The sequence below is a fragment of the Neoarius graeffei genome, chromosome 10, assembly GCF_027579695.1.
Source record: "Neoarius graeffei isolate fNeoGra1 chromosome 10, fNeoGra1.pri, whole genome shotgun sequence".
Taxonomy (NCBI): domain Eukaryota; kingdom Metazoa; phylum Chordata; class Actinopteri; order Siluriformes; family Ariidae; genus Neoarius; species Neoarius graeffei.
In genome coordinates, this window is record NC_083578.1 from 76,961,827 (window position 1) to 76,979,593 (window position 17,767).

At 44.3% G+C, this 17,767-nt stretch overlaps 1 protein-coding gene across 3 annotated transcripts in view; it reads left to right on the plus strand.

The window, feature by feature from the left end:
* ntng2a (netrin g2a) overlaps window positions 1-17,767 on the plus strand; it is a 167,296-nt gene that overhangs the window by 37,937 nt on the left and 111,592 nt on the right. For all 3 annotated transcript variants that reach the window (XM_060932340.1, XM_060932342.1, XM_060932341.1), the window contains exon 3: window positions 5,693-6,336. In XM_060932340.1, coding sequence (XP_060788323.1) covers window positions 5,693-6,336 — 644 coding nt within the window. The remainder of the gene's footprint in view (window positions 1-5,692; window positions 6,337-17,767) is intronic.

Below are 17,767 nucleotides of genomic sequence, written 5' to 3' on the forward strand. Positions count from 1 at the left end.
TTCAGTTCAAACACCATTAAAAGTAATTTCAGGAATAGATCTCTTGTGTGATGTGTAATTCACCCTCTCATTTAAATATGGTGAACATTTTTCGGCCCGTGCTTTGCGCATCACGGACCTCGGTGATTTTAAAATGCTGCTCCGGCCCTGATCGTGTCTGCCCCTTTTTCCCTGAGCAGCAGGGTTTGAAACTCCAGCTATATGCCTCCACATAGTGTGCTTGTCAGTCGTCAGGAACTTTGTTGCTTCGTTCATTAACCGCAGGTTACCGTATCACTGATTTTATCTGAGATGTTAACGAACGTTCTAAACAATTCTAACATGTTGTGTCAGAATGTTTATGCAGGTGCTCATGGGAGTTGTAGGTGCGTAATATTACATTGCAATGCGTTTATTATATCAGATGCCTTCAGAGAAAACTACAATTAAAATATATTGTCATACCACAGAATAAACCACCCGCCAAAATGGCTAATGGGACTAAAGTCATTACCCGCCAAAGCCGAATTTTACCCGCATTTGGTGGGTAGGCGGGTGCTAATGTAAAGCCCTGATACATACATAATAGTAATTAGAAAAAATATGATTTATGTAACAATAGATAGATGAGCATTGATACATGAATCCATGGGTTTAGAAGCTCAGGCGACAATTCCATATTTCAATGCAAAACCGCTCGCTGCTAAACTTGGTCTACACAGGCTGCGCACTGAACCCATGCAAGCTCTCTCAGCCTGCTGGCGGATCCGCATGTGACGTCACGAATCTGGCTCCAGGCTCCCTTGGGATTTTTCCAGACACGTTTTGTTATTTTATTTTTTTCTGCTGTAGACAGATGGCCTTGTGCAAAATTACCCTTCTGGATGAGTGTGTAAAGGGACATACTTTCATATAAAAAAACCAGGGCTTTGAACCAGAATTTTTTTCCTATTGGTTCGTTCCGAACAGAAACGGAATTTTAACGTTTCCGGTTTTGGGTTCCACCATTAAATAGACGTTCCCGAACCGGTTAGAACAAAAAAATTTCGTTCCCGGAACGGTTAATTACGTTCCCTGTCAGCTGTTTAACAAATGGCTATAAAATTATGTCTCTGTCTCATCCAGCTTAAGCCAAATGTAGGCTAATTCTATTACAACCTTCATTAAATAAGACAAGAAATAATTCAAAACAATTATTATTTCAAATGTTGGCGATTTGGATTCTCAGTATGTCTTCCCATCTACACAAACAGAAAAAGTGCCAAAAATGAAAGATAATTCGTTTAGTGTGTTACCAAAGGCTAGTCAGGCCCTATAGAGGGCTACCGCATGACGTCACCGTGCCGCGAGATTTTGTTAGGCGCCATATTGGAAGACCAAGTACACATCTATGCAAGTACATACATACATAAAACAAACTACACCTGAAATGTAGTCAGGGCCGGTTCTGCCCTAATCTGGACCCGGGTGCAACATCGCGCCCCCCCCCCCCCCCCCCCAAAAAAAAAAACACCAGTCTAAATCAGGACAACCATCACATAACTATAACTATAAACATTTTATATCAACTATTAACTAAATGGGCTATAATAAATAAGCCTGCAGGCAGCCATGGCGGGCTGCCTCAGAAAAGTAACCATTCAATGACCCAACTGAAAGCCTGCAGCCACGGCGGGCTGCCTCAGAAAAGTAACCATTTGTCCTACCTTAAAACTCGTTTTGCATTTTCTGCCTCCTTTTTTGTATTTTCGACCCTGCGTTTATTTTCTTTCCTTTTCTGAAAACCCGATTTGTGTCCAGACATTTTGTTCTGCTACCAACGAACTAACTCGTCAGGTCTCGTCTCTCGAGCCCGCGATGATTCCCGTGGGAAGGGCAACAACTGATACATTTTTACAAACAGCCAATAGGGAGGTTGCATCGTTCAGGCTCTTCTTTGCTCAGACACTCAGTAATGCACTTATTATCACATGGAGACATGATAGCAGTCCACCTTCCCGCTCTCTCCATTCAGTCAGCGAACGTCACACAGGAAGTGAACCCCAGCGGGTCATAGAAACTTGCGCAGGAGAAGAATGACTTTTTCATTTGTAGGCTACGGAAACTTTGAGGAACGAAATAAAAACCGGTATTAACCGGTTACCATTATTTTTAATAAGCGTTTCTGTTCCGGAACATAAAAAATAATAAAGTTTCTGGTTTCGTTTCTGTTCCATGTGAAATAGAAAAAGTTCCCGGTTTTCGTTTTCGTTCCTTGAACCGGTTCAAAGCCCTGAAAAAAACCCACGAAATTGGTCCAGGATATGCACTTTAAGAGTGGTGGTGTACTTTGTGTCTGATTAGCCAAAGAAAAACTGGTGGTGTGAGTATTAGTTCAGTTTGTGTCTGGCCAAAACTAAAAAAAAAAAATAATGTAGAACAGATGGACCATTCACGTCCAGCTTGGAAGTCAGACTAGCTTGATGTACAACACGTCGATTCTTGCTTATAGAATCTACGTGATCTAGTTTGGTATTTTGACAGCCGTGGCCACAGACTGTGTGTGTGTGTGTGTGTGTGTGTGTACCACCAGAGTGCAAATGAACATATTGTCAAACACTCTACTTTGCACCTTGTTAGCAGTGACAGGATTCCTGTCAGGCTGGTGGCTGTGGGGGTTTAGCACAAGAGCCACCTGGAGTAGCAGCTGGCCTGGATTTAGTGTACTGGGAAAAGGATTGAGAAGCAAAGGTAACCTAAGGTTTGCTATGCTAAGATTAGCTTTCTGATTCAGTCAAGATTAAGCTTTAACGGTGTCTTGGAAGTACTGTTCATTATATGAAAGCATACTCTACTGTATTGCTTTTATAAGCACTATTAAATAACTTGCATTTTAATGTTTCAGTATTATCTTTTTTTAAGATAAAGGGCATATAAGGGGGGCGGCACGGTGGTGTAGTGGTTAGCGCTGTCGCCTCACAGCAAGAAGGTCCGGGTTCGAGCCCCGTGGCCGGCGAGGGCCTTTCTGTGCGGAGTTTGCATGTTCTCCCCGTGTCCGCGTGGGTTTCCTCCGGGTGCTCCGGTTTCCCCCACAGTCCAAAGACATGCAGGTTAGGTTAACTGGTGACTCTAAATTGACCGTAGGTGTGAATGTGAGTGTGAATGGTTGTCTGTGTCTATGTGTCAGCCCTGTGATGACCTGGCGACTTGTCCAGGGTGTACCCCGCCTTTCGCCCGTAGTCAGCTGGGATAGGCTCCAGCTTGCCTGCGACCCTGTAGAACAGGATAAAGCGGCTAGAGATAATGAGATGAGATGAGGGCATATAAGAAAATTAAGAGTGTATGGTATTTTTGTGTGTTTCTGTTATTATTACCAAAGCACTTGAATTCTTGATTGTGATTGGTCAGACGTTCTGACAGGTTTACTGTATATTAATGCTCTCGTTTTAATACGTTCTTATTTGTATCGTAACTCATTCACAATGACCTGTTTTTCAGATGTTCTGCATAATTTAAGCCTTACAATAACATAATTAACAAAGAAAAATGGATACGTTGTTGCTGTGAAGCTTTCTGCAAAGACACGTTAAACATTTATAAAAGAATACTTCAGTCAGCTGCGATGACCTGGCGACTTGTCCAGGGTGTACCCCGCCTCTCGCCCATAGTCAGCTGGGATAGGCTCCAGCTTGCCTGCGACCTTGTACAAGATAAGTGGCTACAGATAATGGATGGATGGACTTTAGTCAGTGTCAGCACATTAACATAACCATTAAAGGTTTTCTGCCATGAGGAAAGTCTTCACTTTGTGGCTACTTGGTACCATGACAAGCTGAATTTTTTCTTATTATTGTCACATCTACATGCATAGGCGCTCGGAGCGTGCATTGTGCACTGCAGACTGCAACTCGCGCCCAGTGCCATTCAAGATAATTGCCATGCACCTGTTCCGGATTAGAGCACAATCTCAGCACACACTTGTAAGGACTCTCTTGACACACAGACTTTGAGAAGTATACATGCTGTATCTTGTGTCCCACGTTGCCAAGCCTTTGTGTTCTTGTATTGATATTCTGTTTTCCGACTCTGTTTCTGTTTTCTTGACTGCGATATTTCTTGTCTCTGCCCTGGATATCCTGTTTGTGCCTCACCGGACTACTGCTTGTTTCTTGACACTGATTTTGAATGATGTTTTGGAACTGTTTGCCAGTATGTTTTTAAATAAATCTTCCTGCATTTACATCTGCCTATCGCCTGCAATATATGTCAGAGATGACATGAGGAACAAACCTTGAGAGGAACCAGTCTCAAAACGGAACCCATCCTCATTTGGGTGATAACAGATAGCGTACGTAATTATAAATAACTTGCTTCTATAAGGGTGTCCTATATGGTCAAAAAGTGCAATCGTGTACCCGGGAAATTCATTATAGTTTCGGTATGAAGTCTATTTTGTTGATGCTATCAACTGTTCATTGATGGAGATATGAGTGCAAAATTGCTCATGACAACTGCAGTCCTAGTAATCATGGCAATTATTGTCCTAAGCCATTGGAGCAAAACTGTTTGTATTAAGTGTCCAGAGCCATCTTCCAAGTGTATCTTTAGACTGTCCATATGGGGCCATCCTGCACAGGAGTGAAGCAATGAGAACCTCAGCCAGAAGTAGGGTATCAGGATGGATCAGGGCTGTACATATAGGGCCATGCTTGCAAGAGCGAAGTGATGAGAACTCCAGCCAGAAGTAGGGGATCAGTATGGATCAGGGCTGTACATATGGAGCCATCCTCCACAGGACTGAAGCGATGAGAACCTCAGCTAGAAGTAGGGCATCAGAATGGATCAGAGCTGTACATATGGGGCCATACCTGCAGGAGCAAAGTGATGAGAAATCCAGCCAGAAGTAGGGCATCAGGATGTATCAGGGCTTTACATATGGGGCCATCCTTCACAGGAGTGAAGCAATGAGAAATCCAGCCAGAAGTAAGGTATCAGGATGGATCAGGGCTTTACATATGGGGCCATCCTCCACAGGAGTGAAGCAGTGAGAACCTCAGCTAGAAGTAGGGTATCAGGATGGATCAGGGCTTTACATATGGGGCCATCCTCCACAGGAGTGAAGCGGTGAGAACCTCAGCCAGAAGTAGGGTATCTCAGGATGCTTACCACTAGTATACAAGCTTGCATTTTCCCCCAGATAAACAAAAGTGAGATTTCAGTACCTGGATCTTGTTTATAATTGCCAAATTCTTAGCAAACCTGAAAACATAAAATTACAATTAAAAAGCATGTTGTAGATTACTTATATAAGATTACATTAGTATGCTAACATGAGATAACATATGAGCTCGCAAGTCAGTGACTAAGAGGTTCCATGTTAGCTTCTGGTTTTTTTTTTGTTTCTTTTTTTAGTCCAGAACCATGGAGCTTGTTGAGTAGAACATGACTAACTGACCTGAAATGTAACCTTCCCTAATCAGTTTTATACATAAAGTCTGTGTTTAAAATATAAAACAGTGCCTTTTCCGCTATGTTAACAAATTTGCCAGAAACACCAACCTATAAAATCAGAATCAGCATTCCACAAGGACCATTTAAAATGAATCACATTTTTGAGTTTTAAGATATATTTATAACTTTCATTGTAAATTTGTACAATGCAATCTTACTGGTGTAATCTTGCATTACCTGGATCGCAGTGTTGACCAATGTTGTCTTTGTGTACCTGGTTTAGGAAAATCCATACCTGTGTAGCGATGAATGTGACGCATCCACTCCGGACCTGGCCCACCCTCCGCAGCTGATGCAGGACCGTGAGAGCACTGGCCTCATCACCTACTGGCAGACGGTAACATGGAGCCGCTTCCCAGAACCACTGCTGGCCAACATCACACTGTCATGGAACAAGAGCCTGGAGGTGATGGATGACATCGAGATCACCTTTGAATACGGCCGACCCACCATCATGGTGCTGGAGAAGTCGATGGACAAAGGGCGAACCTGGCATCCATACCAGTTCTACGCTGACGACTGCATGGAAGCGTTTGGTATGCCACCCAAGAGAGTGGACAATCTTTCAGCAACCAATGCGACTCGAGTTATCTGCACTGAGCAGTACTCACGCTGGGTGGGCTCCAAGAATGAGAAGATTGTGCGCTTTGAGGTTAGGGACCGCTTTGCCATTTTTGCAGGGCCCAGGTTGCTCAACATGGACAACCTTTACACACGCATGGAGAGCATGAAAGGTTTGAGAGATTTCTTCACGTTCACTGACTTGAAGCTACGGCTGCTGAGACCTGCACTAGGAGGAACGTACGTGCAGAGGGACAACCTACTCAAGTACTTCTACGCCATCTCTAATATTGAGGTTCTCGCCAGGTAAGATCTCACTTCATCGCATGTTCGGCACAATCATTTTTTTCACCCATTTGGTAAGCTGCCAATTCTTACCCACCACCCAGCTCTCCCTTATCATACAACTACCACCAACTGGTAAAGGTGCAGGTTAACACGTGTTTCTTCCAAGACACATGAAGCCATCCAAATGCGTACTGTGTAACACACTCACAGGAGAGTACTATCTACCCTCTTCCACATACATGACCTCATAGAGACCCATGATTGGTAAGTATCTGTGTGATTGACAGGGTGACATCCCTCCCACCCAGACAGCACAGCCGATTTTGCTGCCTTGGCTCCCGGCCATGGATGGTTGTGGCACTGTCAGGATTTGAACTCCTGATCTCCCAAGGATAGGGCAAATATCCCGAAGGATCTTTAGTGAAGAAAGAACAGAAAACTTCTTTACGTGAAACTCACTTAAAAAAGGGCAGTTGCTGGGGAAGTCAATAAATGTTTTGGTGATTTTTTTTGTAGAATGCGTCAATCAAATGTATACAAGTCAAGATCTAAATCTGTGTAATTCATCCTTTCAGAGCTGGGATGACTTTTTTATAGAGAAGAATTTGTGGTGTGGATTTGCTTCAGTTTCTACCTGATTGCATCTACAGTAGACGCCACAATTTTTACTGTATTGTTACAATGTTTGAAATATATAGAGGATATTACACGGTCGTGTGAAGATATGAAGTTTATCTTTGAGTAGTGAATGGATATTTTTCAACACGAGAAGATGAACTTCATATCTTTGCACCACCGTGTAATGTTTTTTATGTTATATGGACACATACACAAAAAATATGCAAGTTAATCAAAAGAATTTTAATTTTGAATCGGTTTTCCATTCGGACCGCGCATCTAGTCGGCAGGAAAAACACTGGGAGCGACGTCATCGGAGTGAAATATCGGGAATTATTATACATGCAGGACACTTTTTCGATGGAATAAAAACATGTACTCTATTCCCTTCTAGCGGGTTTCATTCATTTGGTTTGATAGCATGCAATATTGTTAGCATATCGCTTATCCTACGTGTATTACGTCACTCTACCCAATAGAGAATGATCGTTGAATATGGTTTACGATATTGCATGGTTGTCAAGACAACATGACATCACACGTCGGAGATGTAAAACTTCCGCGCTAGCGAGTGGCTGTGACCATTTGTTAACAAACATGGCTGCCAGGTTTGCTTCGTTAAATATGGAAGATTTTGAGAGAATTTTGAAAAAGAGTGTGTTGAACACCTGAAAGGAACGTGTATGCATAATAATAATAATAATAACTAGAAAAGCACTTGGAGAGCGCAGACCTCCGCCAAGAATCCTTTAAAAAAATCCGGGATTCAGAAGGTGATCCGGATCACCGCCAAAATTTAATGGATTGTTACTTGTACCCAGTCACACCTCTGGAAAACATTTCAGAGCAATCCGTTCATTACTTTTTCCGTAATGTTGCGAACAGACAAACCAACGCTACCGGAAACGTAACCTCCTTGGCGGAGGTAATAATATTGGCTGGCTTTTTTCGTGGTATATCAGATATATTCCATTCAGCTAGAACTCGTCTTCTACTCATTCAGTATCATGCTAGCTGAATGAAATATATCTGATATACCACGAAAAAAGCCAGCCAATATTATTTACACGTCACTCAGATCCGCGATGTACTGTATTTCATATGAAAAATGCGAGTTTTTCAACACGAGAAGATAAACTTCATATCTTCAAGCCAACATGCGATTTTCTTTTTATTATATACACACATTGACAAACAAAAAGTCCCCAAATTTATCAAAACAATTCATTGATTTCCTCACGAGTGACATATAGAGATTTATGCCACAGCTTTGGTTCTCGATGTCCCAGATGAAGCTCGTATGAAAAATACGAGTGGTGTATTTCCCGGTAAACACTCGTGCCCATATAATATAAAAGTATATAACACCTCTTTCATGTTTGCCTCATCCTAATCTCTTCAGAATAATAAGGTTGTGGTTTTGAATCTGTCATATAGGCACTTAAAAATGCTTAGCAGCAGAATGAGGTGGCACGGTGGTGTTGTGGTTAGCACTGTCGCCTCACAGCAAGAAGGTTCTGGGTTCGAGCCCAGTGGCAGATGGGGGTCTTTCTGTGTGGAGTTTGCATGTTCTCTCTGGTTTCCCCCACAGTTCAGAGCTAGGGCGTACTTTTGGGTAGGGACGCTAGGGACGTGTCCCTACCAATATTCAGCCGCTACTGTGTAATCACGATCAATAAAACCGATGTCCTAACCTGAGCAATGGTTATATGGCACACAAAGGGTTAAATGTATGACACTGCTAATAATCCCCCCTCTAACGTAGATATCATTCTCTGATTAGCTACCTGTTTCTCGCTAACTTACATGGTTGGCTATCCCAGCTGTCACTCCATCTGCTGTAAAAGCAGCACACTTCCCACAGCAGCCGTGACTACCTGCCCATCAACCCCCCGTATCTCACACGTACACACCTGACCTACCCCACGCACCCTCCACTCTCCTTCAGCCTACAAATTGAGCTGGACTTCGATGTCCATGCATGCTTGCCCTACGACTCGCATGCTGACTTGAGTATCATGGATGACGCCCCCCCCCCCAAGAAACGAGACATTCGTTCATTCTTCTTCAAAGTCAAGAATGTAAGTGCAGGGTTTCCGTCGAGCTTTAAAAACTCAAATCCTTTCGATGTATGGAAACCCTTCATAAAAGTATTGCTGCGGCTCCTTAGGCAAGTTTAGCAACGTGACACGACGCATCAGAGCTAGGCTACTGCATAGCTGCAGAGAAAAGGAATGCTGGAGCAATGTAACTTGGTGTTAGATAATATCCTTGATGAATGAATGTTAAATTTATAGACCTAATGGTTTTACAGAATGTAAGTAGTCAGATGTAGGCTACTGCATGACCGTGCAGATGTGCGACTTGCATTTCAGAATCAACAGCGTGACAGCCCCTGAGTCTGCTGCGTTCACCGTTTTACAGAGACCTCTTTCTACTACTACCGACTAGTGGCCTAGTGGTAGCGTCTCGATCGGGAGATCGGGAGTTCTATTCACGGTCGGGTCATACCAAAGACCATCGTAAAAAATGGTACCTACTACCATCTGGCAAGGCACGCTGCAATACAGATGTGCATGGGGAGTTAAACTCTCGTGGTTACCAGAGGACTAGCCCCCCACTGTAACCCTAGCTATGTAATAGACGAGAGGCCGAGGGCTATGGAAACAGAGATCGGCGCTGCCCGATGCGCCACCATACAGATTGGACCTGGTTAGTACTTGAGTGGGAGACTGCCTAGGAATACCAGATACTGTAAGGCATGGGAAGGGCTTTGACTTTTTTTCTTTCTACTACTACTAGGCTAGGCTAGATACAACAAATCCATGGTCCTTTACTGCCACCTACAGACGAATATTGGTAACTGCCTTGGATCACTTTTGTGTCCCCACCAATGTCAAAATCAAAGTTACTCCCTTGGTTCAGAGACATGCAGTTAGGTTAACATGGGGTGGTCTTGGGCTAAAAAGTGTCCTTGAGCAAGGCATCTAACCCCTACCTGCTCCCCAGGCCCACTGCTCTGGGTATGTGTGTGTGTTCATTGCTCATTTGTGTGTTCACTGCTTCAGATGGGTTAAATACAGAGGACGAATTTCCCCGTGTGCATGTGACAAATGAAGGCTTCTTCTTCAACAACTTCCCTTATAAGCCAGCTTTAAATCAGCAGGTTTTCTGTTCTTTTCCAAAACAGGAAGAATGTGTCAAAATAGTTTATGAAAATTGCACATGCACTACTGATGCGATGAATGGCAAACAGCTAAACAAAGCTGATATTCCTTTAATATTATGTCTATAGACATTGATTAAGATTTTATTTTTGCAAGGCTTAAAGTGTGTGCTCAGAAGGGAAACACTTCTATCACAGTCAAACCTGCGTTGTCCTCGATATATCTTTTGGAAAACATATACATGATAAAAATATTCAGGACGAGGGCATCGATGCACAGCACAAACCTCCGGTAATACAAGCCTTCAATCAATAGTTATTCTAGTATGTCAAACAGGAAATTGTTTTAACAGTGACAGCGAGAGGGCTGGTTTAAAGCAGACAAATGGACCTGACTGATGCTGCCTCGGTTCCATAATGACCAAGTCAGGCATTGAAAATGCTACGCTGGAAAATTGTTCCCGGATATTTTATTCATCCCACAATATTGGGAAGCATTTTAGCAGCACTGAATAATGAAAATGTCTTGGCTTCCCTGATGGGCCGGACGGTGAGCTCTGCTCTAAATAGACTCCGCAGACCACGGTAGGGAGCAGGAGGGGGGCACCTGAATCAGCAGAGGCCCAGCTGTACTTTCTCTGTCATGGCTCATTTCCGCTTGTCATCGAGTGTTTAGTTATAATCGCTGGTGATTACGTTAAATGGGGTACAACAACAAGGGCTAAGCATCCTTAATTGAGTAAGATGTAGCGCTACTTGTTAAAAGGGATTCGGGCTTGTTGGTAATTTTTTACCGCTGTGGTTTGGGTCTTGTTTCCAACTTTAGATTATGTGCTCCCAGATAAGAAAGCTTGTCTAGTTAGCCAGATCACTAGCCTTGGTAGAGTGCTTCTATAAATATAAAAACCCTCGGCTGACTTAAAAAAAAAAAAATCCTAACATTTTTTTCTCCCCTCCTGGTTTTGATGACATTTATGAGTGCTATTGTAGCGCTGCCTCTTTCAGAAGTGAAGCGTAACTTTCACAAAGCATCATGCAGTACAGTGCCGCATATGTCAAGCAGCATAACGAGGCACTGTCACTCTGTGTGTGTGTGTGTGTGTGTGTGTGTATATTTGTGCTTGTGTGTGTAGCTCGCTGTTCAAATCTCCATTTTTGCTCCAGTATTGCAGAAGAGATTACACTTGTGTTTCATCCCCCCCGCTCTCTTGCACGCTGCCGCGCTGCAGTCTGACATGTGATCCAGGAATAAGAGACTTCACAAACTGGAGTCCCACTGGATCAGGCCCGATTTGGAAATGCTGGAATAGCATGTGGAGCTCTTTCTCAAGCAGGCAAAAATCCCAGAGATGTTGTGTGAACCTGATTAAACCTGGTACGCAAGGAAGTTAATTAGCGAAGCATTATTCCCAAGGATTGTGTCGATTTATGCAAAGACTTCATCAGCTCATTAGCAAGCTGCTTTACCATGGAAGGATATACACGTCTCGATGTCTCATTTTCTACACATCCCCCGTGTCCCTTTCTCGCTCTGGCTTTCGTTCTGCTGCTGCATGAACCTCATCTCGAGCTTTGTGTTGGAGTTGCAGCTGTAGTCTGTCGAATGCTGCACATCAGAATCAGCAGTGCGAATACGTCGGCGATGTTGGGAGGAGTGTACCGCAGGCAGGAGTGCGAGCTCGTCGATATGCTGTGAACTCAAAAGGCCATGCTGGAAGAGTGAGGTCGAGGAAGGAAAAGGTTAAACGAAAGGTGTCAGGGTGCTGGGTTCAGCCGCCTTTGCACTTGAGCTTGCTTGCACGCAGAGGTTGGGTGGAGAAGCTCAGGATGGTTGCTGGAAATTGGGTTGGAACATGACTGGTATGTGGGTAGAACGTTTTAGATGCAAAATGATTTACTTTTTGAGTAGAAAACTTCGTTTTTACAATGGCAGAGTACAGCGTGGCAGGAATACTTCATGATGACCTCTGCCGACTTTGTTGGAAGAGGTTAGGTTTTCGCCTCTGTTTGTTTGTCTGTTCCCAACGTAACTCAAAAAGTAGTGAACGGGATTTTGGTGAAATTTTGAGGAAAGATGAGCCATGGGCCGAGGAACAATAGCTTAAGCTACAATCACACTATAGCTCGTGGTGCTTTGCGATGGGTTATCGATAAAAATGAGGCCTTTTGGTGACAATACTGCCCCTTTTCCACCAAAGCAGTTCCAGGGCTGGTTCGGGGCCAGTGCTTAGTTTGGAACCGGGTTTTCTGTTTCCACTGACAAAGAACTGGCTCTGGGGCCAGAAAAACCGGTTCCAGGCTAGCACCAACTCTCTGCTAGGCCAGAGGAAAGAACCGCTTACGTCAGCGGGGGGGCGGAGTTGTTAAGACCAACAACAATAACAAGACCGCGAAAGATCGCCATTTTTAAGCGACGAGAAGCAGCAGCTGTGCAAACGCGAAGTCATCCATTATTATTATTATTGTTGTTGCTGCTGCTTCTTCCGTGTTGTTTTTGCTTCGATATTCGCGCCAAGGTTTATGCAAACATAGTGACGTAACTGACGTATACAGCGACGTAATGACGTATACAACGACGTAACTGACGTATACAGCGACGTAATGACGTATACAACGACGTAACTGACGTATACAGCGACATAATGACGTGGCTTCCCTTAGCACCGCGAGCTATGGAAAAGCAAACTGGTTCTCAGCTGGCTCGCAAGTTGAACGAGTTGTGAACCAGCACCAGCACTGGCCCCGAACCAGCCCTGGAACTGATTTGGTGGAAAAGAGGCATACATGGCGATATACAGGCGAGCTAAAAGTTGTGGTCACACAGCAGGCAAACACCTGATTGTCACACCTTCGCGTAATCAAACGGCCACGCAGGACCCAGTCGCTTTGGGAAACACCTGATGCTGATTTGAGCGCAATCAGCATGCGCATGTAAGGACACAGAGGCTTGGCGAAGTATTATCATTATCACAGTCACAATTGTTTCTGGCCATGTTTATGACTCTGTTTACCGTTTCGTTTGTGTTTTGTTTTGTTTTTGGAACTATCACACCTGCTAATAAACACTCTTCCTGCACTTAGATCCGTCTACCGCCGCATACCTGACAGAATACTTTGCAAAGTCTCTGTGAAAACAGCGTCCTTATATGCGCATGCTGATTGCACTCAAATCAGCATCAGGTGTTTCCTGTAAGACTGAGTCCCGAGCGTGCACACAATGCACTCTGAAGGATCTCCAAATGGAAATGCACTTAAGTCTTGGCGAAGGTTTGGTGATGCCAAGCCACTGTGTTGATGAGGCTCTTGTGAGCATCAGAGACATGGATTTGAGACAAATACATCTCAAGAAGCTTGACGAAGGTTCCCCGAGCTTCGGGAAATATCCTCAAACCCATCTGCGAGTATTCGCTGCTTAGTTTGTCAACGAAAACATGCATGCACTGAAATTTTTCGCAACGTTTTTGGCCACAACAAAAACCAACTTGTGAAGCTCGGAGAACATTCGCCATGTCTTGCACGATTGGTGGCGATGTTGACAATTTTTTTTAAATCGCCAAGTATTCACAAACACATCGCGAGCTGTAGTGTGACCAGGACCTTAGATTTCGATGCAAATCCAGAGATGGATATGTATGTGGAGCCAAGATTTTTCGTCTCTTCCCAACATAACTCAAAAAATAGTGAACGGATTTTGATGAAATTTGGTGGACAGTTTTAGTATTATCTTACGTTCAAGTGATTTGATTTTGATGTTCATAATATGTGGCTTGGTGGAGGTATACACTCTACCGAGTGCCCTTCTAGTGTTCCAACTTGTTCTCTATCCACGGTATCTGTAGTGTATCTGTGATTTCCATCAGCAAGAATTTCAACACATTTCTCTGTACTGAAAAAAAGAACTTAAAACTGTGGGGTCTGACATTTCTTCAGTTCCCCACTCACAACCTTAGATACGACGAGTATTTTCTGTTTGACACACAAAACCTGAAGAAAAAAACATCCTGTCTTATATGACCACTCATCAGATGTCTATAAAGATATCTCATCTCATTATCTCTAGCCGCTTTATCCTTCTACAGGGTCGCAGGCAAGCTGGAGCCTATCCCAGCTGACTACGGGCAAAAGGCGGGGTACACCCTGGACAAGTCGCCAGGTCATCACAGGGCCGACACATAGACAACCATTCACACTCACGGTCAATTTAGAGTCACCAGTTAACCTAACCTGCATGTCTTTGGACTGTGGGGGAAACCGGAGCACCCGGAGGAAACCCACGCAGACAACATGCAAACTCCACACAGAAAGGCCCTCGCCGGCCACGGGGCTTGAACCCAGAACCTTCTTGCTGTGAGGCAACAGCGCTAACCACTACACCACCGTGCCACCCTCCTATAAAGACATTATGAAGAAAAATAAAGCTGGAAAGACTTAGGGCCCGGTCCCACAACACTGATAACTATACCTATACCTCTGTATATTCCAGGTCATACTGTACAGCTTGGGCTTCAAAACAACCCATGCACACACTCCGGTGGTTGATAAAATATAGATAGGTCACAGATTATGGACATAAAATAAAGGATACAAAATATGGAGTGGTTACAGATTTTAATATGGATGCATCACAGATGGCAATAATTTACGGCTTGGTCACGGACGTTTCAGGATATTACAGATCGGTTACCAATTTCATACGGATGATGCATCATGGATAAAAAATTAAGAAGTCGAAAACAATGAAATGTTTGGACTACCGAAATTCATAATTAAAATATCTTACCTACATTTATATGTTTACTTTATTCATTTACTATTGATATTTACATATCTGTGAATAAAAGATCTGTGCTTTGTATTATATTTTTTATTTTCCGTGAATCCGTAGTCCATGACTTCATGACGCAACAAGGATGTACAAAGATGCCCAGGGAAAATTAGCACGTGCTCAGACAATGTCACATGTAAACTATTACCTGATTGGTCAGATGTTTTATTAGATCAGGTCCAGGCCTGGGGCGGCATGGTGGTGTAGTGGTTAGCGCTGTTGCCTCACAGCAAGAAGGTCCAGGTTCGAGCCCCGTGGCTGGTGAGGGCCTTTCTGTGCGGAGTTTGCATGTTCTCCCCGTGTCCGCGTGGGTTTCCTCCGGGTGCTCCGGTTTCCCCCACAGTCCAAAGACATGCAGGTTAGGTTAACTGGTGACTCTAAATTGACTGTAGGTGTGAATGTGAGTGTGAATGGTTGTCTGTGTCTATGTGTCAGCCCTGTGATGACCTGGCGACTTGTCCAGGGTGTACCCCGCCTCTCGCCCGTAGTCAGCTGGGATAGGCTCCAGCTTGCCTGCGACCCTGTAGAACAGGATAAAGCGGCTAGAGATAACAAGATGAGATGTTTTTATGTACAAGGAAACTTATTGAGTGGCACGGTGGTGTAGTGGTTAGCACTGTCGCCTCACAGCAAGAAGGTCCTGGGTTCGAGCCCAGCGGCTGGCGAGGGCCTTTCTGTGCGGAGTTTGCATGTTCTCCCCGTGTCCATGTGGGTTTCCTCCGGGTGCTCCGGTTTCCCCCACAGTCTAAAGACATGCAGGTTAGGTTAACTGGTGACTCTAAATTGACCGTAGGTGTGAATGTGAGTGTGAATGGTTGTCTGTGTCTGTGTGTCAGCCCTGTGATGACCTGGCGACTTGTCCAGGGTGTACCCCGCCTTTCGCCTGTAGTCAGCTGGGATAGGCTCCAGCTTGCCTGCGACCCTGTAGAACAGGATAAAGCGGCTAGAGATAATGGATGGATGGAAACTTATTGAAATGATCAGACGTGCTTAAAAAAAAAAGAAGTACAAAAACGCAACTGGGAAGCGTTCAATGCCAGGAAAACACAGGTTAGAAATTTCCAATGATTTGCTGTAAACACTTTGGACTATAAATAGCTGAAACAGAGCTGTTGTCAGTTAGGCACCGAATCCATATCAGAGGTCTGATGTAGACAGCAGCTGGGTAGTCTGCGTTAAGACAGATGAATCAGCTGGAAGTGCCCGTTCTGTCTGAGAGCTGGACAGAACCATTATCCTCCTTGACCCCCTCAGTCACTTCCTCCTTCAGAATGATTTTGGAAATGTCAGACTGTCAGTACAGCAGCCTGCGGATCAAGAGTTAGTCTGAGGCTTCTGACGGAAGCTGCACCACCGTGCCTGTCTTGAGTTTTGGTTTTAATTTGCCCCGTGTGTATGGGAGCGATCTGGGCCTGCGCGTGTGACGAGCTCCTGGCAGAGGAGGCAGTGCCGAGATTGGTATTTGTTGCTAAGTACGTTCGTGAACAAAGTGACAGAAAAGGTCACTCCATCAACTTTTGAATGTCCCAGTGTGGGTGTTGGAGAAACTTCTTCTTCTTGTTCTTCTTTTTGAAGAACATCAAGCTGGTGTAAACCACGCATAAACCTGCCTGCACTAAATTCGTTCAATTCTTGCGACGTGGGCTGGTTATTGATTTGCTCTAATTCTACTGTATGTGTGGGGGTATTATTTTTCCTCACACCTCAGCTCCTACGTGGGGAATTTCCTTTGTCCTCTCCTGCCCAGATCGCGTGTGAATTCAAATCTCCCTGCACACCACAGTATTACATTTAAGTGGGAGTATTTCTCCACTAATCGGTGCGTTGATGCACCAAGCTGTCCGTCTCCCTGTCTCTCTTTTGCATTAACCTCCTTCCCATCTGTCTCTTGCTCTCCACTCTGGCAAGACAGACCCATGTGAGATACTTAACGGCAGACGCTAAGCGCTCTCAGTAGCAGTAAGTGGATTAGCTGATGACTGAGTGAGCACTGAGAAGAACCCAGTGCGGATGAGTGGGGGAAAGAGCTGTTCGACTGCACCCCTCTGTTGTTCAGAATCTTCAGAGCAGGACTGCTTAGCTCAGATCAGATCAGATCAGCTCATTCTGCCCAAACCACCATGTCTTTTAAGGTGTAAAAGAAGATCCTAGATTTAGTACACTTACTTTAGGGAGGTTGGTAGGTGTACTTTTTGGGTTGGTGCTCTTAAAATATCTCAGGCGCAATCCAGGATCAGCGATTGTGACTAAGAACAACCTACGATCAATAGAGGAACACTTTAATACAAGATTAGCATCTCAAAAACCTTTCACGTTGTGAAATCAATGCTTTATACTATATAGACCTTCCTCCTTTACACATATCCCTAATACAAGTAAAGTTCTAGCACTTTAAAATATAATAATTATTAATTATCATCACCTCCGCCAACTGCGTTGGACGAAGTTATATTTTCGCCTCAGTTTGTTTGTTTGCCTGTTCCCAACATATCTCAAAATGAAGCAAATGGATTTTGATGAAATTTTGACCAAAGGTGCGCCATGGCGGCATGGTGGTGTAGTGGTTAGCACTGTTGCCTCACAGCAAGAAAGTCCTGGGTTCGAGCCCCGTGGCCGGCGAGGGCCTTTCTGTGCGGAGTTTGCATGTTCCCCCCGTGTCCGCGTGGGTTTCCTCCGGGTGCTCCGGTTTCCCCCACAGTCCAAAGACATGCAGGTTAGGTTAACTGGTGACTCTAAATTGACCGTAGGTGTGAATGTGAGTGTGAATGGTTGTCTGTGTCTATGTGTCAGCCTGGCGATGACCTGGCGACTTGTCCAGGGTGTACCCCGCCTTTCACCCG